Raw genomic sequence first — 22,275 nt, forward strand, 5'->3', positions numbered from 1 at the left:
CCTCTCTCCCTGGCCATCTCTGTGAGCGTTCTCTCCCCTGGGGAATGGAGCCCATCACAAGGCTTCAGCTGTGCTCCACCTCTCGAGTCTGCTTCTCATTCCTTCATCTCAGCAGAGCTCTGGACCTGACTTCCTCCCATATGCGTATTTGTAGCCCTGGACACCTCCACTTAGATGAGTATTTCCAAGAAATAACAATCTTACTTTCCATCCAGCCTCCACTTTCCGCTTCTCTATTTCTTTCAGGGGCACCATTATTCTTCCAGTCACCCAGACTTGAAACCCCAGGGTCGTCCTTGACCCTTCCTTCCCCTCCAATGTAGATTCCGTAAGTGTTGAATTGAGTATAATCCAGCAGGTGGTTAAGCCTGCATATTCCTGTACCTGTCCTTCCCTAGCGACACCACCGTTATTCACGTGTGGCTCACCTCTTTCCTGGTTTACAGCAATGGCCGCTTCATTCTTCTGCATCCATCTGCTATACACTGGTCTTCTGAGAGCATTGTTTTCATGACATTAATCCTTGCCACAGAATCTTTCAGTGGCTTTCCATTTTCTGCAGGATAAAATCTAGATTCTTGGCCTGGCTGGCACTCAAGGCTCTCCATAATCTCGTGCAGCTCTGCCCACCCTGCCTTTGCTCCCATGTCATCCTTGCAGACCTTCTCTCCAGCCAGCCAGGCACCTTGACTGACCTGAGAATCAGCCATACTCATTCCCGATGTAAGCTCATGGCATTCCCCCCTGTCCCTGAATGCCTCTCTTCCTCTCTTTCTCCAGTCCTGTTTCTCCTGCCTGCTTTCAAGTTACAGCCCCTGTCCCACTGCAGATCCTCCTCAGTCTTCAGCCTTCATCCATCTCTTCTCCTGAATAGCGCTTGGGATCAGCATCTAGCCAGGGCCCTGGGCTGTAACTCTTGCATGTGCATCAGTGTCCACCCTCCTACCCCCCACCAACCCCGGCACCCTGGTGTGAACACAGTTGGTGCTCACTTCAAACAGCCACTCCCTGTTTCTTGAGCACTCTCAACCTGCAAGGCACAGGATTATACTTAACAGTCTGCCTCCTCAGTGTGGCCTCCTTTTCTTCCTGCTCTTTGGAGAAGAGGGCTTTAGAAATCAGGACAGTTCTGAGAAGACTCTGGGGGTTGGGATGCAAAGAGATTGGCCTCTCAGGCCTGCCTAAATCATTTCTCTGCTCCTCTCCAGCCTAAGTGAAGGTGACATGTGTTTTTGCCTTACATCTCATCTCCCCCCTTCTTCATGTCAGCTAATGGTTATTCAAGAAACTTATCTCAACCCGCTGGCCCTATCCCAAATCTTTAGGGCAAGGGTCATGAGAACGATGTCATGGTCATGTGACTGCTGCCTATACCTTGCTCCCTCTGCTACCCTAGTCCTAACACTCTAAAAAGCCAATTGTGTCCCCTGCTTCCAGCTCACCTGGACAAAGACCTGAGCAGACAGGTGAGCTTCTCACCTTTGCCTTTGGTGAGCAGTGACCACTGGATTCTACCTGCTCAGCACTAATTGCCGTTTTTTTTTTTTTTTTTTTTGTGGTACGTGGGCCTCTCACTGTTGTGGCCTCTCCCATTGCGGATCACAGGCTCCGGACGCGCAGGCTTAGCGGCCATGGCTCACGGGCCCAGTCGCTCCGCGGCATGTGGGATCTTCCGAGACCGGGGCACGAACCTGTGTCCCCTGCATCAGCAGGCGGACTCTCAACCACTGCGCCACCAGGGAAGCCCTAATTGCCTTTTTCTTTCCCACCTGCTTCTGCTGGCTCTCTCCCTGGACGTTCTCACTTACCTTTATCTGTACAGTGAAGGCTGGGGCTAGGCCTTAGGCCCATTACGGAGTTGAAGTTCTTGCTGGTTAGGTCCAGGTGGGGTCCCCAGCCTGAATAGGTAATAACTCCTGCTCTGCTCACAGATTTTCTCCTGATGGCTGACTCTCAACCGCTCCTCTCCCTTGATGGGGACGCCGTGGCTGCAGAAGCCTTGCTCCAGGATGTGTTTGGGATTGTGGTGGATGAGGTCATTCGGAAAGGGACCAGTGCCTCCGAGAAGGTGGGTCTTTTCTCCCCCCGCTCCTCCTGCCCATCAAACCTGGCTGAGAACTTTCCTCCTCTGTCCAGGCTTCTCCCCAGAATTCATCACTCTCACCGTGTGCCTCAGGGATTACATACTGGGCCAGACTCTGTTTATTTACCCTTGTTCGTGTGTTGCTTGGAAAATATTCCTAACTTGCTGTAAGTGCAGCTTGCTGGTGTCTTCTGTCTGCTGAGATGTGGTTTGGGCAGCCAGTCAGCAGGGTGCCTCAGCGCCCCCAGAATCTCCCGCTTCTCCTCCTAGGTCTGCGAGTGGAGGGAGCCGGAGGAGCTGAAGCAGCTTCTGGATTTGGAGCTGCGGAATGAGGGGGAGTCGCAGGAGCAGGTCCTGGAGCGCTGCCGGGCCGTGATCCGCTACAGTGTGAAGACCTGTGGGTCCTGGGTCCTGCGGGGAGGCGCGTCTAGAATTTGTACCCAGCTCCACTCTGAGCCCCTGTCCCCCTTCTCCAGGTCACCCTCGTTTCTTCAACCAGCTCTTCTCAGGGTTGGATCCCCATGCCCTGGCCGGGCGCATTGTCACTGAGAGCCTCAACACCAGCCAGTGAGCCATCCCAGGGCCCCCTTGCACAACCCCGAAAGGATTTGGGTTTGTGGGAGACACACTCTGTGGGTAGGAGAGGAGAATGGTGCTTGTCCCCCTATCTTTTCTGGGAATCTCTGCTGGCAGAGTCTTTCCCCTCGTACCCTTTGGGCTTCCTTTCCCAAGCTTTCTCATGCCTCCTGGCTCCAGTTTTTTGTCATCTTTTCCTCCCCTGTTCTTTTTCACCAACTCAGTCCTCTCTTTGGACCCTCCTGTCACTTCACTCTGTCCACCTCCTCTCTCCAACTCCTCGCAGAGTCTCTCCCTGTCTCTTTCCCATTCTCATCATTCCCTCTCCTGGCAGGTACACATATGAGATCGCCCCCGTGTTTGTCCTCATGGAAGAAGAGGTGCTGAAGAAACTCCGGGCCCTGGTGGGCTGGAGCTCTGGGGACGGCGTCTTCTGCCCTGGTATGTAAACAGGAGGGGGACCTTTCTTTGGCCTTTACAAGGGTTCCTCCTTCCCCACTGTTCTCTTGCTCTAAGCTGGCAGGGAGGGGTGATTCTTCTTTGTTTCTTCTCCAGCTGGGCTCGGGCCAAACCAGAGAGAAGCTGCCCAGTCCCCTGTATCCCTGTGTTTGCCAAATAATACATGGGATCAGTGCCTGCTGTCCTGGCGGGGGGTGGGGTGGGGTGGTGGATCCTGGGATCAGCCCCGGATTAGGAGGGGGAGTCAGGGGATGTGCAGATCCCGCTGTTCTGGGTTACTAGCGTGCCATTTGTCGAGCCCTCAGAACTCGTGGCCTGGTAGCCAATCACTCGTGCTTCTTTGATCAGTGCTTCTGGGTGAAGAGGTCAAGAGAGCCAAGCTCCAGTTTTGACCCACTGCCCCTCCCTCTTGCCACCACCCCTTCCCTGTGACAGGTGGCTCCATCTCCAACATGTATGCTGTGAACCTGGCCCGCTATCAGCGCTACCCGGATTGCAAACAAAGGGGCCTCTGGGCACTGCCGCCCCTGGCCCTTTTCACATCAAAGGAGGTGAGAAGAGGCACAGGCCTACCCTGGGCTCCCCAATTCTAATCTCCAGCCAGCTGAGTCCGAGACCTGTCAGATCCTCTGCCTGCTCAGACCCATCTCTTCGGAGACCAGCCTGCCCCCAGGCGGATGTGCCTCCTTCCAACCAAGGGGCTGTGTAAACACTCCCCATTCACCTTGCCTTCTGTGTGGGGGTAGCAGAGGGGCATCCAGGGCAGTGTACACAGTCCACACCCAGTATGGACCATGGACCAGCAGCATCAGGGTCACCTGGGAACTTGTTAGAAATGCAGAATCTCGGGCCCCAGCCCAGACCTACTGAATATGAATCTGCATTTTTTTTTCTTTTTTTTTGCGGTATGTGGGCCTCTCACTGTTGTGGCCTCTCCCGTTGCGGAGCGCAGGCTCAGTGGCCATGGCTCACGGGCCTAGCCGCTCCACGGCATATGGGATCTTCCTGGACCGGGGCACGAACCCGTGTCCCCTAGCATCGGCAGGCAGACTCTCAACCACTGCGCCACCAGGGAAGCCCCTGAATCTGCATTTTAACCAGACACACTGGTGATTTGTAGGCCCACGAGTGTTTCAGAAGCCCTGGTCTACCGTGTCTCATCTGTTTGACCAGTCTTTCTCCTCCCCACCCTCCCTGCCCTCTGCCTTCCTCCACAGTGTCATTACTCTGTCAAGAAAGGAGCTGCTTTTCTGGGACTTGGCACTGACAGTGTCCGAATGGTCAAGGCAGATGAGAGGTGAAGGTCCTTCTGTCTGCGTGTCTCAGACCCAGCCTGGCGCAGTGTGCCTTCTCATTGCCAGGGGCTCTGGCCTCTGGAGCACACCCTGGCGGACTTCTCTCCCTGCTCTGTTCCCACCGATTGCCTGTGCTGTCTACCAGTGCCTGCTAGAGTCTCCGCCCTGTCCCCTGAGATCTGTTTACCCCTCTTAGGGAAAAATCAACACTGTGGCTTCTGCATTGCTAACCGCACACTACCCTGCTCTCGACAGTTCTGCCGCCCAGCCTAGAGAACCTATTCCTCCCCTACCCACTAAGTTTTCTTTTCCAGAGGGAAAATGATCCCTGAGGATCTGGAGAGGCAGATCGGTCTGGCCGAGGCTGAGGTGAGTGAGTGAGGGGTGCTGAGGCAGTGGAACAGGACCCTTCTGTTCCTTTCTTGGAGGGTTCTTTGGCCTGTGCCTACTCAAGGCTCCCCTCATCCCTCCCCTCGATCTCTGTGCCCGTTTCCCTGGTGGGCTGAAGTGATCTTTGGGGCGCAAGGACACTGTAGTCCTACTGAGACCCATGGGCAGTATCGGATCCCAGGGCAGGGGCAGGACTGATTCATTGAGTGGAGGCCCAAGGGGCACCGCAGGGAGGATGTTGGGGACCTGAGGTGTAGCACAGAAGGTTTCTGTGAGCTGGCAGGGTCTGTGCAGGAAGTTTAGGAAGATGTGTGGGCCAGTGGTGAGCAATGCGGACTTGGAGCAATGGGAGATGTGGAGGCCCCTGCACGCCCCTCCGCACTAAGGGACATGGGAGCTGCTGCAGCCGTCTTGGAGGGCGTTTCAGCACTATCTATACCATTTTTATTTACTTGTTTATTTATTTGTTTATTTACAAATATTTATTTATTTGGCTGCTGCGGGTCTTAGTTGTGGCATGCAGGATCTTTTAGTTGTGGCATGTGAACTCTTTTTTTTTTTAAATAAATTTATTTATTTTTGGCTGCATTGGGTCTTCATTGCTGCATGCGGGCTTTTCTCTAGTTGCGTCGAGAGGGGGCTACTTTTCTTTGAGGTGTGTGGGCTTCTCATTGTGGTGGCTTCTCTTGTTGTGGAGCACAGGCTCTAGGCACGCGGTCTTCACTAGTTGTGGCATGGGGTTCCCCCTTGCGGGCTCTAGAGCGCAAGCTCAGTAGTTGTGGCGCACGGGCTTAGTTGCTCCACGGCATGTGGAATCTTCCTGGACCAGGCCTCGAACCCATGTCCCCCGCATTGACGGGCAGATTCTTAACCACTGCGCCACCAGGGAAGTCCCATGTGAACTCTTAGTTGTGGCATGTGGGATCTAGTTCCCTGACCAGTGATCGAACCCGAGCCCCCTGCATTGCGGGCACGAAGTCTTAGCCACTGGACCACCGGGGAAGTCCTGTACCATTTTTAAATGTATCTATCCACTGACTCTGTGTCCTGCTGCTAGGATTAGTCTATAAATCATCACAAGTGCTTAGAATTGTGTGCACTGGAGCGAAGTGTAAACTTTAAAAAAATTTTTTAAATATCCATCAATAGATAAATTATGATGTATCTGTGTCAGTTTCTTCCTTTGTAAGACGAGCATAATATAGAACTTATAGGGTTGTTGTAAGGCTTAAATGAATTATGTGTAAAACACTTAGAACAGTGAAGCAGTAAATAAATATTAGCTGCCATTGTTGTTATTGTTATTATTGGAGTAGTATGCAGCCATTTAAAAGAATAAAATGGGAATATATATGTTAACATGAAAATGCCTCAACTATGTATTTAAGTACAAATTTAAAAAATATGTATATATCTCCACATGCAAATGGTTGCAGCATCGGTTTTTGAGAAGACTGTTCTTTCCCCAATGAATTGTCTTGGCATCCTTGTTAAAATCCATTGAGTGTAAGTGAGGATTTACTTCTGGACTCTCGGTCTATTCCATTGATCTGCATGTCTATCCTATAGACCACATTGTCTTAATATAGCTTTGTAGTAAATTTTGAAATCAGATGTGTGAGTCCTCCAACTTTGTTCTTTTTCAGGATGGTTTTGGCTTTTTGGGTCCCTTAAACTTCCATTTGAATTTTAGGATCAGCTTGTCAATTTCTGCAAAGAAGCCAGCTGGGATTTTGATAGGGATGTGTTCAATCATGTGTAGATCCATGAACATGGAATGCCTCCATTTATTTAGGTCTTCTTTGATTTCTTTCAACAGTGCTTTGTAGTTTTCAGAGTATATGTTTTACACTTCTTTTGTTGAATTTATTCCTAAGTATTTTATTGTTTTTGATGTTCTTATAAATGAAATTGTTTTCTTAATTCCATTTTTGGATTGTTCACTGCTAATGTGTAGAAATACAACTGATTTTTGAATATTGATCTTGTACCCTGCGAACTTGCTGAACTCATTTATTAATTCTAATAGTTTTTTTTAGTGGATTCCTTAGGATTTACTCGGTATAATATAATGTTATCTGTAAATACAGATAATTTTGCTTTTTTCCTTTCCAATCTGGATGGCTCTTATTTTTTTTTTTACCTAATTGCCCCGCTAGAACCTCAGCACAATGTTGAATAGAAATGAGGAGTGTGAACATCCTTGTCTTGTTCCTGATCTTAGGGGGAAGGCTTTCAGTCTTTCACCATTGAGTATGATGTTAGCTGTGGGTTTTTTTGTAGTTGCCCTTTATCAAGTTAAGGAAGTTCCCTTCAAATACTAGTTTTTTGAGTGTTTATATCATGAAGGAGTGTTGGATTTTGTCAAATGTTTTTCTCTGTCTACTGAGATGATCAATAAACCACATTGAGATGTGGGGTTTTTTCGTTTTTCTATTGACAGGATGTATTACATTAATTGATTTTTGGATGTTAAACCAAGCTTGCACTCTTGGGACAAATCCCACTTTGTCATGGTGTATAATTATTTTTATATGTTGCTGATTTTATTTTGCTAGTGTTTTGTAGATTTTTATGTCTATATTTAGAAGAGATATATTCTGTAGTTTTCTTGTGATATTTTGTCTGGTTTTGGTATCAGGGTAATACTCACTTCATAGGATGAATTCAGAAGTGTTCCCTCCTCTTCTTTTTTTTTTTTTTTTTTTGGAAGCTGATGAAGAGCTGGTATCAATTCTTTTTTTAAAAAATTAATTTAGGGCTTCCCTGGTGGCGCAGTGGTTGAGAATCTGCCTGCCAATGCAGGGGGCACGGGTTCGAGCCCTGGTCTGGGAAGATCCCACATGCCACGGAGCAACTGGGCCCGTGAGCCACAACTACTGAGCCTGCGCGTCTGGAGCCTGTGCTCCGCAACAGGAGAGGCCACGACAGTGAGAGGCCCGCGCACCATGATGAAGAGTGGCCCCCACTTGCCACAACTAGAGAAAGTCCTTGCACAGAAACGAAGACCCAACACAGCCAAAAATAAAAAAATAAAATAAAAAAAAAAAAAAAAATTAATTTATTTTTAATTTGTTTATTTTTGGCTGCGTTGGGTCTTTGTTGCTGCATGCGGGCTTTCTCTAGTTGTGGCAAGCGGGGTCTGCTCTTCGCTGCAGTGCGGGCTTCTCATTGCGGTGGCTTCTCTTCTTGCGGAGCACGGGCTCTAGGCGCGCGGGCTTCAGTAGTTGTGGCTCACGGGCTCTAGAGCGCAAGCTCAGTAGTTGTGGCACACGGGCTTAGTTGCTCTGCGGCATGTGGGATCTTCCCAGACCAGGGCTCGAACCCATGTCCCCTGCATTGGCAGGCGGACTCTTAACCATTGTGCCACCAGGGAAGCCCTAGCTAGTATCAATTCTTTTTTTTTTTTTAAACATGGAACGCTTCACGAATTTGCATGTCATCCTTGCGCAGGGGCCACGCTAATCTTCTCTGTATCGTTCCAATTTTAGTATATGTGCTGCCGAAGCAAGCACTCAATTCTTTTTTTAATGTTTTGTACAACTCATCAGTGAAGCCATCTGGGCCTGCGCTTTTCTTTGTAGTAGTTTTTTGAATACTAATTCAAGTTCCTCATAAACTTTTGTACTATTAGGATATTTAAAATAGCATTTTGATCTTCCAGTAAGACGTTCAACTTTTTTGAAAGAATATGAACTTTGGAAATAGACCATCAGACAGACCTAGGTTTGAATTCCCTCTCTGGAGTTTCAGCTTGGGGGCAGGTTTCTTTTTTTTTTTTTTTGCGGTACGCGGGCCTCTCACTGTTGTGGCCTCTCCCGTTGCGGAGCACAGGCTCCGGACGCGCAGGCTCAGCGGCCATGGCTCACGGGCCCGGCCGCTCCACGGCATGTGGGATCTTCCCATACCGGGGCACGAACCCGTGTCCCCTGCATCGGCAGGCGGACTCTCAACCACTGCGCCACCAGGGAAGCCCGGGCAGGTTTCTTAACTCCTCTGAATCTCAGTGTCCTCACTTGCAAATTAAATGGGACAGTAACATGTTATAAGGTTGCAAGGGCCCAGATCAGGCACGTGAAGAGTTTATAGAGCTGGATCTCAGCACCAGGCTCTGGGTAGCGCTTGAGATGACTTCACAGCCTCTTTCTCCCTCTGCATTTTTGCCACAGGGTGCTGTGCCATTCCTGGTCAGTGCCACCTCTGGCACTACCGTGCTGGGGGCCTTTGACCCTCTGGAGGCAGTTGCAGACGTGTGCCAGCGTCATGGGCTGTGGCTGCACGTGGATGTGAGTGGTACCCGGGCCTGAGGATGGGGTGGGCTGAACTGAGGCCAAGGCCAAGGCCCACATTGTTCCTTTTGCTCCACAGGCCGCCTGGGGAGGGAGCGTCCTGCTGTCACAGACACATAGACATCTCCTGAATGGGATCCAGAGGTGCATACAGCCCCCTACGCCCTGAATCTCACCCTACAAATCCTTGATCCAGAGAGTAGTCTTGGACCAGGGAGCTCAGATGGTAGTAGGGGAAGGAGGCTGGTAGGAGGGAGATTGGAGAGATGGTTGATTGGGGCTGGGAGGTCAGACGTCAGACCTGGAAATTCTTCTGCTGGGCCGGGGTGAGACCGCAGCCCCTTTTACTGGAGATCTGGAAAGGTTGGGGCTCTGGTTGGGCAGCTTGAGGGGGAGTCAGCTGACCCTGCTTTGCTGTGCCAACCCCAGGGCTGACTCCGTGGCCTGGAATCCCCACAAGCTCCTCTCGGCAGGCCTGCAGTGCTCAGCTCTTCTTCTCCGGGACACCTCGGTGGGTCTGCCCCTCCCCCGCCCTGGCGCCACCTCCCACCCTGGACCTCTGTCTTCTTTTCTGTCCCACCTGAGAGGAGCTCGTCGCCTTACCGTGTTCTCCTTACCATGTCATCTGAAGCTGAATATCTGTGACCACCCTAATTCCCTGTAGTGGGCTCCCTCACTCCCCTGTCTTCCTGCAAAGGAAAAAGTTCCCAGCTTAAGTCGTAATCAGAGGGATCCTGGGTCATTTGGGAAGAACTCTGAGTGTTGGAAGAAAACCCGGAGAGAGGGTTTCAGTCAGCTGGCAGCCGTCCCATCAGTGCCGCCTGGTTCCAGGGAAAGAAGCCTGTGGACTGAGCTAAGAAATGGCCCAGTGCAGCTCTGGAGGAAACCTCGGCGGGGAGGGTGGGTCTGACTGTCTCCTCACCCTCCACAGAACCTGCTCAAGCGCTGCCACGGGTCCCAGGCCAGCTACCTGTTCCAGCAGGACAAGTTCTACGATGTGGCTCTGGACACTGGAGACAAGGTGGTGCAGTGTGGCCGCCGCGTGGACTGTCTGAAGCTGTGGCTCATGTGGAAGGCACAGGGCGGGCAGGGGCTGGAGCGGCGTGTGGACCAGGCCTTTGCCCTTGCCCGGTAGGAGTGGGGGCGGTCCCGTTTCCCCTCTCTGGGCTCCAGCCCTGCACCCCTTTCCTGCTCTTAGCGTCTCTTGGGTCACTCTCTGGGTTGCTTTTGTTTCTGTATCTCTGCCTTTCCTCCCCCACCCATGATGTCTCACTCTGTGCTCACAGGTACCTGGTGGAGGAACTGAAGAAGCGGGAAGCTTTTGAGTTGGTCATGGAGGTATGACTGACCTTGTACTGTTTTTCATCCCCCGTCCCCCCACCCCCCAGCAGAGCCCTGGCTGGGGAAGAGGGGCAGTGAGAGGGGAACGGTCCCCCTTCCTCAGCTCACACCTTCCTCTTCCTTATTCCTCCCAGCCTGAATTTGTCAACGTGTGTTTCTGGTTCGTGCCCCCCAGTCTGCGGGAGAAGAAGGGGAGTCCGGATTACGGAGAAAGGCTGGCTAAGGTAGGCAGTCTCTTCCCTGCTCTGGTTAACCCATTAGGGAACCGATGCAGCTGGTGTGTTTCCGCCCCCTGCTGGCTGTGAGTGGCATGGCAGTTCCCTTGGCTAGTCTTGCTCCTGAGGTGGGGACCGTGAATGGGAAGACAACGCCCACTTGTCCTCATTTCTGTGAGCCTGGGAATGGGGGACAAGGTATGCTCCTGGAAAGTAAGAAGAAGACGGAGCAGGGCATTACAAGAAAAGTCACCAGTGTGCAGTACATAGATCCATGGTGTGGGGCATTCTGCTGGGAGCTCAGGCCCAGGACAGAGATGTGATGCAGAAAGATCTTGGAGTTTTGCTCACTAATGCTGGGGACAGAGCAGCCCTGTCAGGCCAGGAGGTATGTCCTGGTCGCTAAGGACAGATCGGTACTAGGTGCTGCAGATGATACGAAAGGACGAGAATGTTCTTACCCTTAAGGAGTTATTTCAGAAAACAAGCGTTACCTATTTGAAACCAGTGCGTTCAAGGCAGTCTTGGAAATTACATGTTAGATCAGGTGTCCCCAACCCCTGGGCCACGGACCAGTACCGGTCTATGGCCTGTCAAGAACCGGGCTGCACAGCCAGAGGTGAGCAGTGGGCGAGCGAGTGAAGCTTCATCTGTATTTACAGCCTCTCCCCATCGCTCACATGACCACCTGAGCTCCACCTCCTGTCAGATCAGCGGTGGCATTAGATTCTCATTAGATTCTCGAACCCTGCTGTGAACTGCGCATGTGAGGGATCTAGGTTGTTGCTCCTTATGAGAATCTAATGTTTGATGATCTGAGGTGGAGCTGAGGGGTGATGCTAGCGCTGGGGAGCAGCTGCAAATACAGATTATCACTAGCAGAGAGGTTTGACTGCACAGAGACCATAATAAATCAATTGCTTGCAGACTCACAAAACCCTGTCAGTGAGTGGCAAGTGAGAACAAGCTCAGGGCTCCCACTGATTCTGCATTATTGTCAGTTGTGTAATTATTTCATTATATATTACAATGTAATGATAATAGAAATAAAGTGCACAATAAATGTAATGTGCTCGAATCATCCCAAACCACCCCCCTCCACCGGTCCGTGGAAAAACTGTCTTCCACAAAACCGGTCCTGGGCCTCCCTGGTGGCGCAGTGGTTGAGAGTCCGCCTGCCGATGCAGGGGATACGGGTTCGTGCCCCGGTCTGGGAGGATCCCATATGCCGCGGAGCATCTGGGCCCGTGAGCCATGGCCGCTGGGCCTGCGCATCCGGAGCCTGTGCTCCGCAACGGGAGAGGCCACAACAGTGAGAGGCCCGCATACCGCAAAAAGAAAAAAAAAAAAAAAAAAAAAACCGGTCCTGGGTGCCAAAAGGTTTGGGGACCACTGTATTAGATCCCAGGGTACAAATCAAAAATGTTACAGGAATTCAGATAGGGGAGAAGAAGGTGTCGAGGATGATGAAGGCTTGAAGTTAGACCGAAAAAGCAGTGTCGAGATTCAGTGAAAAGTCAGGATTTAGCAGAAAATGGCCCATGTGGTAACGTGGAGAATGGTGAGACGTGAAAGAATGCAGGAGGTAGAGAAGGTCCAGTGGGCTGGATGTGGTGGCAAGGGTAAACTGGGGCCACGTCAGGATCCGAGCCGTGAGTTGCTGTCTCTGGAAGGTGTCTGGGTGGAGGGAGGTGCAAGTTGGGGAACTCACCCTCTCACCTGACCCCAGGCTGCAGCTGGAAGGTCGCTCCACTCCTCCCACAGGTGGCCCCAGTCCTCAAGGAGCGCATGGTGAGGAAGGGCTCCATGATGATTGGCTACCAGCCCCATGGTACCCGGGGCAACTTCTTCCGCATGGTCGTGGCCAACCCTGCGCTGACGCGGGTGGATATGGACTTCCTGCTGAATGAACTGGAACAGCTGGGCCAGGACCTCTGAGCTGCTCCTTCTTGCTGCTAGCCTGGACCCCTCTCCCAACCCTTACCATCTCCCTGTATCCCCTCCCCGTGTTCTCAAGAACAACCTCTCCAGGAAACAAAGCCGTCTTAATTTTTATGTGCTTTGACCCACTAACTCTCCTTTAAGTATTTGATATTAAGAGAATGTTTAAATAAATGATAGTATATCCATATGATGGAATATTACTCTACCATTAAAATTATGTTTACAAAGAGGATTTTTATAGATAAGAGAAAAATAATTTTAATATAATGTTATGTTGAAAAAGCTGGATATAAGACTTTATATATGGTAATATCTGAGCTGCATTCAAAAATACATAGGAAAAGACTGATGAGATGAAATATACCAAAATGCTAATAGTTTTCTCTGGGATGGGATTACAGGTAATTTGAAAATTAACTTCTTTATACCTTTTGTGCTCCCCTTTTATGAAATAAGGAGTATCTATTGCTTTTTATTTTATAAATTTATTTATTTTTGGCTGCGTTGGGTCTTCGTTGCTGTGCGCAGGCTTTCTCTAGTTGCAGGGAGCAGGGGCCCCTCTTTGTTGTAGCACGTGGGCTTCTCATTGCGGTGGCTTCTCTTGTTGCGGAGCACGGGCTCTAGGCGCGTGGGCTTCGGTAGTTGTGGCTCACGGGCTCAGTAGTTGTGGCTCGTGGGCTCTAGATCACAGGCTCAGTAATTGTGGCGCACGGGCTTAGTTGCTCCACGGCATGTGGGATCTTCCCGGACCAGGGCTCAAACCCGTGTCCCCTGCATTGGCAGGCGGACTCTTAACCACTGCACCACCAGGGAAGCCCCCCTCTATTACGTTTAAATAGGAAAATAATAAAGTTAAAATTTCAGCTGTATTATTTTGATATATTGTGAAGTCTGTTATCTTTCAACAAAATAGTGGAGAATGCAATTTTGTAAAAAAGTAAAGGTATAAGAGAGGCTAAAAATAGGAAAAAATTTTCCCAAAAATCTTGAGTGGGAGGGGAAAGATCAAAAGTGGAGTTACTCTAAAATTAATTGTACTTTGGGTCTTCCCTGGTGGTGCAGTGGATAAGACTCCGTGCTCCCAATGCAGGGGGCCTGGGTTCGGTCCCAGGCCTGGGAACTAGATCCCACATGCGTGCTGCAACTAAGAGTTCACATGCCACAACTAAGGAGCCCACATTGCCACAACTACAGAGCTGGTGAGCCGCAACTACGGAGCCCACCTGCCGCAACTGAGACCCGATGCAGCCAAATAAATAAATAAATAAATAATTTTTAAAAAGTTAATTATACTTTAGTGGCACTGAAAACAAAATGGGCACTGGTTGTATCTTGAGACGAGAACCTTGTCCACTTATCACTCTTGAAAAATCTTCACACACACCAGAAAAGTAAGAATGTTCCTTCTGTAATTTAAACAACAGAAACAAAGTTAAAAAAAAAAAAGCCCAGCAACGGAACCAACCACTGTTATGTCTTCTGTTATTGCTACTGTCTTACATAAAAACATCCATTTAACACTTAAACTCCTGGCCTGATGTTGCTTTTCACTCACTTTTTGGGAAAGAGGCATTTAGCTACACAAGTTATTTAGGACAAGTGGCAAGTCTACCAGAACTTTCTGTTATTTCCAATTCCTAAAAATACCATTTATGAAAACAGTAACGTGGTCATGTAAAAGCCATCCAAAGTTATTTGAAGAAGTAAATACAGACCGTACAAACCATAGCAAAAGAACATCCAAATCTCAAACCCAATTCTCTTGACCATTTGGGGGAAAAAAGATTTTCTATTCATAAATTACTAATAATTTCCCTATAAACTTGTTATTCTTGCAATAAATGGTGTCTAATTTCTTCCAAATAATAAATTTGTTTTAAGAGTACTAATAATTTGAGCTCCAAGCCCTAATCTTAAAGAGTTCTGTTTATCTGAAAAATGTCTTAAACATAGTAAAAGCAAACTAAAAAAGTCCTTATTTTTCAGCTCAAAGCAAAGCCAGAAACCAAAACAAAAATGAAATCTTCAAATTCCTTGAATCATCTCCATCTCTGAAGTATGTTTAAGAGAAGGCTAGAGGACTTCCCTGGCGGCACAGTGGTTAAGAATCCGCCTGCTGGGCTTCTCTGGTGGCGCAGTGGTTGAGAGTCCGCCTGCCGATGCAGGGGACACGGGTTCGTGCCCCGGTCCGGGAAGATCCCACATGCCGCGGAGCGGCTGGGCCCGTGAGCCATGGCCGCTGAGCCTGCGCGTCCAGAGCCTGTGCTCCACAACGGGAGAGGCCACAACAGTGGGAGGCCCGCGTACCGCAAAAATAAAATAAAAGAAAATAAAAGTATCCGCCTGCCAATGCAGGAGACACGGGTTTGATCCCTGGTCGGGGAAGATCCCACATGCCACGGAGCAGCTAAGCCCATGCGCCACAACTACTGAGCCCACGCACCACAACTACTGAATCCCACGCACCTAGATCCCATGCTCCACAACAAGAGGAGCCACCACAATGAGAAGCCCACGCACCACAACGAAGAGTAGCCCCCACTCACCGCAACTAGACAAAGCCTGCATGCAGCAATGAAGACCCAACGCAGCCAAAACTAAATAAATTTTTTTAAAAAAGAGAGAAGGCTAGAAAGACAGGACATAAAATCAGTGAATCACCTGTTTTTCTCCAGCTTTATGAAACGGATTCTTTTCCTCCATTCCCAAAATTCAATCTCAAAATCTCTGGATACAATATGGTAGTCTCTCTCTTCCTTTTTCTCTTGCATCAACATTTCCTGAGCTCCTGCTGTGCATAATTCCTTGTCTTGCCTTCCAAGAGCCCACCTAAGACTAAAGCAATCATCCCTCAACTGAGGCCTGTTCCTGCTGCAGGCCCTTTGCACCTGCTGCCCCTTTGGCCTGAGTGTTCACCCATCTACATGATTCGCTCCCTCATTGCCTTTAGATTTTTGTTCAGATGTCACTGACTTATTGAAGCCTTCCTTGAATTGTTGATCTAAAATTACATTTTCACGCTCTGTTGTTACATCTGCCTTGTTTTTCTCCATGGCATGTATAAGCATCTGGCATACACTATATTTTATTTATTTATTTACTTACTTCCCTGCACCTGCTTCCCCTGGTCTCACTCAGCTAGAATGTAAGCTCTGGGAGGACAGATTTTGTATCATTACTTCCCAAAGTGGAGTCTGGTACTTACAAGGTGGGTAATGTTAAGTGAATGGTTAATGAGCTCCAGGTACTAGTTGACTTGCTCTCAGTCACACAACTTTTAAGTGGTGGGTCAAAGCCAAATTCAGACCATCTTCCTCTGGCTCTTAACCATGGGTCTAGTCGGCTTCTGTTGACAGGTATACATAATTCATAGTGTGTGGGTATCAGGGCCATTTTATTAACCGTATGCTGTGGATCTGTTGCTTGCGGGAAGAATGAAGGCATTCACAGGTTCGATCACCCATCTTGCCCTTGGCCTGGAGAAATCGTATTACCATCAAACAGGAAACAAGGTCGTTGGGAACACCTGGGTGAATTACAATGTTTGAGTGGGCTTTTTCTTTTGTTTAAAGGGGTCAAAGTATTCAAGAGGCTAGCCTCCCCATGACAGGGGAAGGAAAATGGTGACTTCACAAGGTGGTAGGCCAAGGGCTGGGAAGCTGAGAGCTGGGTGGGGCACCTTGGATATGGCAAGGTTGGGGTAAGAGTCTTTTTAGGAGAGTGGATGAAAGGGTGCAAACTACAGTAAAGTCAGAATTTGGACACCTGGAACTTCTTATGTGCCCTAGGTCCTGAGTTGGCTGTTTTTCCTCTTTATATACCTTTAAAAAATCTTTTTATTTTGAAATACTTTGAAACTTACAGAAAAGTTGCAAGAACTTCTATATACTCTTTACCTGAATTTATCATTTTCACATTTTGACAAATTTTCTTTATCATTATATATGTACTATAACTTATTTTTTTCAGAACTATTTGAGAGTCGGTTATAAACAACATGCCTCTTTATTTCTTAATACTCTAGTGCATATTTCCTAAGGACAAGAATATTATTTTAACTATGATATGATGATCAAATTCAGGAAATTTAACACTGACACCATACTTTCATCTAAAGTCCATATTCCAGGGACTTCCCTGGTGGTCCAGTGGTAATGAATCTGCCTTCCAATGCAGGGAATGCGGGTTTGATCCCTGGTCGGGGAACTAAGATCCCACATGCCGTGGGGCAGCTTGTGCACCACAGCTACTGAGCTCCCATGCCTCAACGAGAGGGCCCGCATGCTGCAAACTACAGAGCCCATACCCTCTGGAGCCTGCACGCCACAACTAGAGAGAGAAAATCCACATGCCACAACTAGAGAAAGGCCTGTGCCACAACAAAGAGCCCTCGTGCTGCAACTAAGACCCGACACAGCCTAAATAAATAAATAAATAGATAGATTCCAAAGTTATTGATTGTCCCAACAATGCTCTTTATGGCATATTCCCCTTCCAGTCCAAGATCCCAGTCCAGGATCGTGTATTGCATTTAGTTGTCATGTCTTCTTGTCTTCTTTAAAATAGTTCCTCAGCCTTTCTTTATCATTTACATTGACATTTTAAAAGAATACAAGCGAGTTATATTATAGAATTGTTCATCAATTTGTTTTTTCCTGATGCTTCCTCACGACTGGATTCAGGTTAGCATTCTAAGCTGCAATATGACTTGTCATGTGTGTCCTTTTCAGAGAAGCACATCACAAGGGCCACAATGTCCATCTGCTCCTTACTGGTGATGGAACTTTGATCAAAGTCAAAAGTGGTCAAGGTGGTGTCTGGTTTCTCCAAGGCATGGTTATTATTGTGCCCTTTGCAGCTAATAATCTGTAAGGAGACATTTTGAGATTTTGCAGATATCCTGTTCCTCTTCATATTTTCCCCATCTAGACTTAGTATCCATTCACGATGCTTGCCAAACCAACTTTTATCATAATGATTGCCAAATGGTGGTTTTCTAACTCCAACATTCTCTCCACTTTTATAATTTGGCATTTGACTATAAAGAAGAGCCCTCCTTTCTCCTTATTCATTTAGTCATATATTTTTTTCAATATGGACCCTTCTTTTCTGGCTGCGGTGGGTCATTGTTGGGGTGCACGGGCTTCTCTAGTTGCAGCGCACGGGCTTACTTGCGGTATGTGGGATCTTAGTTCCCCAACCAGGGATCCAACCCAGGCCCCCTGCACTGGGAGCGTGGACCACCAGGGAAGTCCCAGACCCTTGTTTTATTAAGTAACTTATAATCCATTTCTAACCTTACTTATTTTTAATGCTCAGATTGTCCCAGTTTTGACCATAGAGAGCTGCTTTAATCTGGCTCCCATGTCCTTTAAACGTGACTTTTTGTTGTTTTTTTAAAACACCGCCTTTCTTCCTGGAACAGCAAAAATCTTGTCCCTTCTCTGCCCACTCTTGCAATCAGCAAGGAGCCCTGATTCCTTCTAGTGGAGAATGGCATTTAGAAACCACAATCTAGGCAACAGGTATGTTCATTGGTACTGGATATATTCATGTACTTTATTTATTTATTTATTTATTTTTGGCTGCGTCGGGTCTTTGGTGCTGCACGCGGGCTTTTCTCTAGTTGCAGCGAGGGGGCTACTCTTCGTTGCAGTGCACAGGCTTCTCATTGCGGTGGCTTCTCTTGTTGTGGAGCACAGGCTCTAAGAGTGTGGGCTTCAGTAGTTGTGGCACGTGGGCTCAGTAGTTGCGGCTCGCGGGCTCTAGAGTGCAGGCCCAGTAGTTGTGGCGCATGGGCATAGTTGCTCTGCAGCATGTGGGATCTTCCCGGACCAGGGCTTGAACCCGTGTCCCCTGCATTGGCAGATGGATTCTTAACCACTGTGCCACCAGGGAAGTCCTTATTCATGTAATTAAAAAATTTAAACTAACATCCTTTTGGATCTCCTAACCCATCATAACTGTGCTAAGGGAAACAAAAAGCCAGAGTTCTAAAGGGGGAAATGCGGTTCCCCTGAGAGCTAGCACAGGGGCAGCAGAGAGAATGGGTTGATAAACTAGGATGGTAGGTGGGGGGTGAGGTGCAGAGTTGGGATGCTTAGTTGATTCATCTCTTTTTTTAGAGAGTTTTTGTTTGTTTGTTTGTTTGTTTGTTTGCGGTACGCGGGCCTCTTACTGTTGTGGCCTCTCCCGTTGCGGAGCACAGGCTCCGGACGCGCAGGCTCAGCGGCCATGGCTCACGGGCCCAGCCGCTCCGTGGCATGTGGGATCCTCCCGGACCGGGGCACGAACCCGTGTCCCCTGCATCGGCAGGCGGACTCTCAACCACTGCGCCACCAGGGAAGCCCTAGAGAGTTTTTTTTAATGTTAAGTGGAGAACCTTGCAGATTGGGTATTGTATGAAGATGGCAATGCTCTTGCAGACCCTGGTTTAGCATTAGCATTCCAAGTTTCATAGAATTTTTGGTCTTGCAATTAAAAGGCCAGAACAGGTACTCATCTGTACAACCTTGGCCTTTAGGTAGATTTTTTAAAGCCATATTTTACAAATAAGGCAGCTGAGGCTGGGCAAAGCTCAGGTTCTTGACAAGGTCACTAAAGTGTCTGTCTCTTAAGCAGAAGATATATTTTATTCTAAAGAGGAATATCTTTTGTTTGTACAAGCCAGCATCTCTTTAATTTTATACCCCAAATGCAATAATTCTTTCTTTTTTAGACTGATACGTTTTTGGTTCTTGAGATCCAGTTTCCACATGTTAGAGGAATCCAGTAGTCTGATGGCCTAGTTTTGAAAAATTCCTGAAGTTCATTTTTAGCAAATTCTCTGGTGCCAGTATAATGAGCTTGCACATTTCCATGCTACAAAGCATGGTATTTTTAGTTTTTTCTTATAATCACATACATTTTAAAGTTGGCTCAGAGGTTTAAATGTTTTTACTGTCAAATGGAGGTGTTGTGGTGCTGTTCCCTTCTGCCACATACTGTCACACATCAGTGCTGAGACAGTACCGTGTCCTGAATGGAACTTTGATTACAATGGAAGCTTTGATTATTACAAAGCTATAGTAATCAAGACAATGTGGTTTACAGGATCCACATGCAGGTCAGCGGAATAGATTGAGAATCCAGAAGTAAATGCTCACATTTCCACTTAATTGATTTTCAACAAGGATGCCAAGACAATTCATTAGAGGAAAGAATAGTCTTTTCAACAAATGATGCTGGGACAACTGGATAGCCTCATGCAAAGTCGAACCCCTTTGTCCCATTATACACAAAAATTAACTCATAATAGATCATGGAACTAAATGTAAGAGCTAAAACTATAAAACTCTTGGAACAAAATAGAGGAGTAAATCTTTGTGAGGTTGGGTCAGGAAAAGCCTTCTTACGAATGACACCAAAGCACAAGCAACCCCCCCCAAAAAAATAGATAAATTGAATCTCATCAAAATTTAAAACTTTTGTGCTTTAAAGTTTGTGCATCAAGGAGGTGAAAAGAAAACCTAAAGAATGGAAGAAGATATTTGCAAATCATATATCTGGTAGGGACTTATATCTAGAGTAGATGAAGAATGATTACAACTCAGTAATAAAAGACAAATAACCCAGTTAAAAAATGGGCAAGGGATCTGAATAGACATTTCTCCAGAGAAGATATATAAATGGCCAATAAGCAACTGACAAAATGCTCAACATCATTATTATCAGGGAAATGCAAACAAAAACCACAAGATACCACTTCATACCCAATAAGATGGTTATAATTAAAAAGAAAAATAGCAAGTCTCAGTGAGGGTATGGAGAAATTGGAACCTCATACACTTCTGGTGGGGTTGTAACCTGGTGCAGTCACTTTAGAAACAGCTGCCCAAAGCTGGAGGGATTGGGGGAATGGGTATAAGATTTTTTGAGACAGTGATGAAAATGTACTAAAATTAATGAATTCTGGAGATGGTTGCACAAATCTGTGAATGTACTAAAACTATTAACTTGTACCCTTTTAATGTGGATACATTGAATGCTATGTGAATTATATTTGAATAAAGCTGATAAAATAGCTCATATATATGTATATATGTATCTATACACATCTTTCCCTCTAAATCAGGAACAAGGCAAAGATGTCCACACTCACTCATTCTATTTAAAGTTGTACTAGAGGTTCTACCCAGGCAATAAGGCAAGAAAAATAAATAAAAGACATAATGATTGGAAAGGAAAAAGTAAAATTGTCTTTATTTGCAGGTGATACAATCATCTGTTTAGAACATTCTGATGAAGCTACAAAAATGTTACTAGAACTAGTTTAGCAAGGTTATAAGACACAAGATATAAAATGCAGAAACCAATTGCATTTCTATATACTAGCAACAAACTATTGGAAGTTGAAATTAAAAGACAGTATCATTTACAGTATCATCAAAAAATGAAATGTTTAGGGACAACTCTGACAAACGATGTGCAAATTCTATACACTGAAAACTAGAAACATTGCTAAGAGAAATTAAACGAGACCTAAATGGAGAGGTATACCATGTTTATGGATTGAAAGACACAATATTGCTGAGATGTCAGTTCTCCCCAAATTGATCTAGAAAGTCAATGTAATCTCAATCAAAATCTCAGTATGATTTTTGTAGAAATTAACAGTTGATTCTAAAATTCATGTGGAAACGCAAGTGATCTAGAATAGCCAAAACCAACTTTGAAAAAGAAAAAATAGGAGGACTTATATTATCTGATTTCAAGACTTAATAAAAAGCAGTAATCAAGACAGAGTGGGACTTCCCTGATGGCGCAGTGGTTAAGAATCCGCCTGCCAATGCAGGGGACACGGGTTCGATCCCTGGCCCGGGAAGATCCCACATGCCTCGGAGCAACTAAGCCCATGCGCCACAACTACTGAGCGCGTGTGCCACAACTACTGAAGCCCCCGCGCCTAGAGCCTGTGCTCCACAACAAGAGAAGCCACTGCAATGAGAAGCCCGCGCATCACAACCAGAGAAAGCCCACGCTCAGCAACGAAGACCCAATGCAGCCAAAAATAAATAAATAAATAAATAAATAAAAAATCCTTTCTCCTTCCCACTTCCTTTAAAAAAAAAGACAGTGTGGTATTAGCATAATTATAGATCAATGGAACAGAAATGAGAGTCCATAAATAGATCCATACATATATGATGAATTGGTTTTTAACCAAGTTGCAAAGGCAATTCAGTGGAGAAAGTACAGTCTTTTCAACAAATGGTGGTGGAACAACTGGCTATTTATATGCAAAGTTAAGTTAGATACCTTCTGTTCTTAAAATGTAGGAAACCTCATGTACGGATGGTGAACATGTAAATGGCTCTAAGTCTAGCTATTCTGGAGAACATCTGGCTGTTCTTAGTGAAATTAAATATGTCTTAAGAACAAGATCCTAGGTAATCCCACAGAGAACCCCTGTCTCCTCAAGCCCATGCTAAATATCCACTACTAAGTGTCCAAAAGACATATATAGGGGCTTCCCTGGTGGCGCAGTGGTTGAGAGTCTGCCTGCTAATGCAGGGGACAAGGGTTCGAGCCCTGGTCTGGGAAGATCCCACATGCCGTGGAACAACTGGGCCTGTGAGCCACAACTACTGAGCCTGCGTGTCTGGAGCCTGTGCTCCGCAACAAGAAAGGCCGCGATAGTGAAG

General features: G+C 47.1%; 1 protein-coding gene across 4 annotated transcripts in view; it reads left to right on the forward strand.

The window, feature by feature from the left end:
- The window catches only part of CSAD (cysteine sulfinic acid decarboxylase), a 27,131-nt gene extending 14,344 nt beyond the window's left edge, over positions 1–12,787 (forward strand). For 2 of the 4 annotated variants that reach the window (XM_081247900.1, XM_081247899.1), the window contains exons 2-15: positions 1,932–2,068; positions 2,354–2,480; positions 2,560–2,650; positions 2,994–3,100; positions 3,554–3,669; positions 4,336–4,415; positions 4,728–4,782; positions 8,973–9,089; positions 9,172–9,236; positions 9,522–9,603; positions 10,024–10,223; positions 10,379–10,430; positions 10,568–10,657; positions 12,413–12,787. In XM_081247900.1, coding sequence (XP_081104026.1) covers positions 1,943–2,068; positions 2,354–2,480; positions 2,560–2,650; positions 2,994–3,100; positions 3,554–3,669; positions 4,336–4,415; positions 4,728–4,782; positions 8,973–9,089; positions 9,172–9,236; positions 9,522–9,603; positions 10,024–10,223; positions 10,379–10,430; positions 10,568–10,657; positions 12,413–12,586 — 1,482 coding nt within the window. In that variant the 5' untranslated portion in view covers positions 1,932–1,942 and the 3' untranslated portion in view covers positions 12,587–12,787. Of the gene's footprint in view, positions 1–1,931; positions 2,069–2,353; positions 2,481–2,559; positions 2,696–2,993; positions 3,101–3,553; positions 3,670–4,335; positions 4,416–4,727; positions 4,783–8,972; positions 9,090–9,171; positions 9,237–9,521; positions 9,604–10,023; positions 10,224–10,378; positions 10,431–10,567; positions 10,658–12,412 lie in introns of those variants that run through there. The other 2 variants (XM_081247901.1, XM_081247902.1) reach the window with 2 other exon arrangements.
- The last annotated feature ends 9,488 nt before the right edge of the window (positions 12,788–22,275 follow it).

The sequence above is a fragment of the Mesoplodon bidens genome (assembly GCF_964165515.1).
Source record: "Mesoplodon bidens genome assembly, chromosome: 11".
Classification (NCBI taxonomy): Eukaryota; Metazoa; Chordata; class Mammalia; order Artiodactyla; family Ziphiidae; genus Mesoplodon; species Mesoplodon bidens.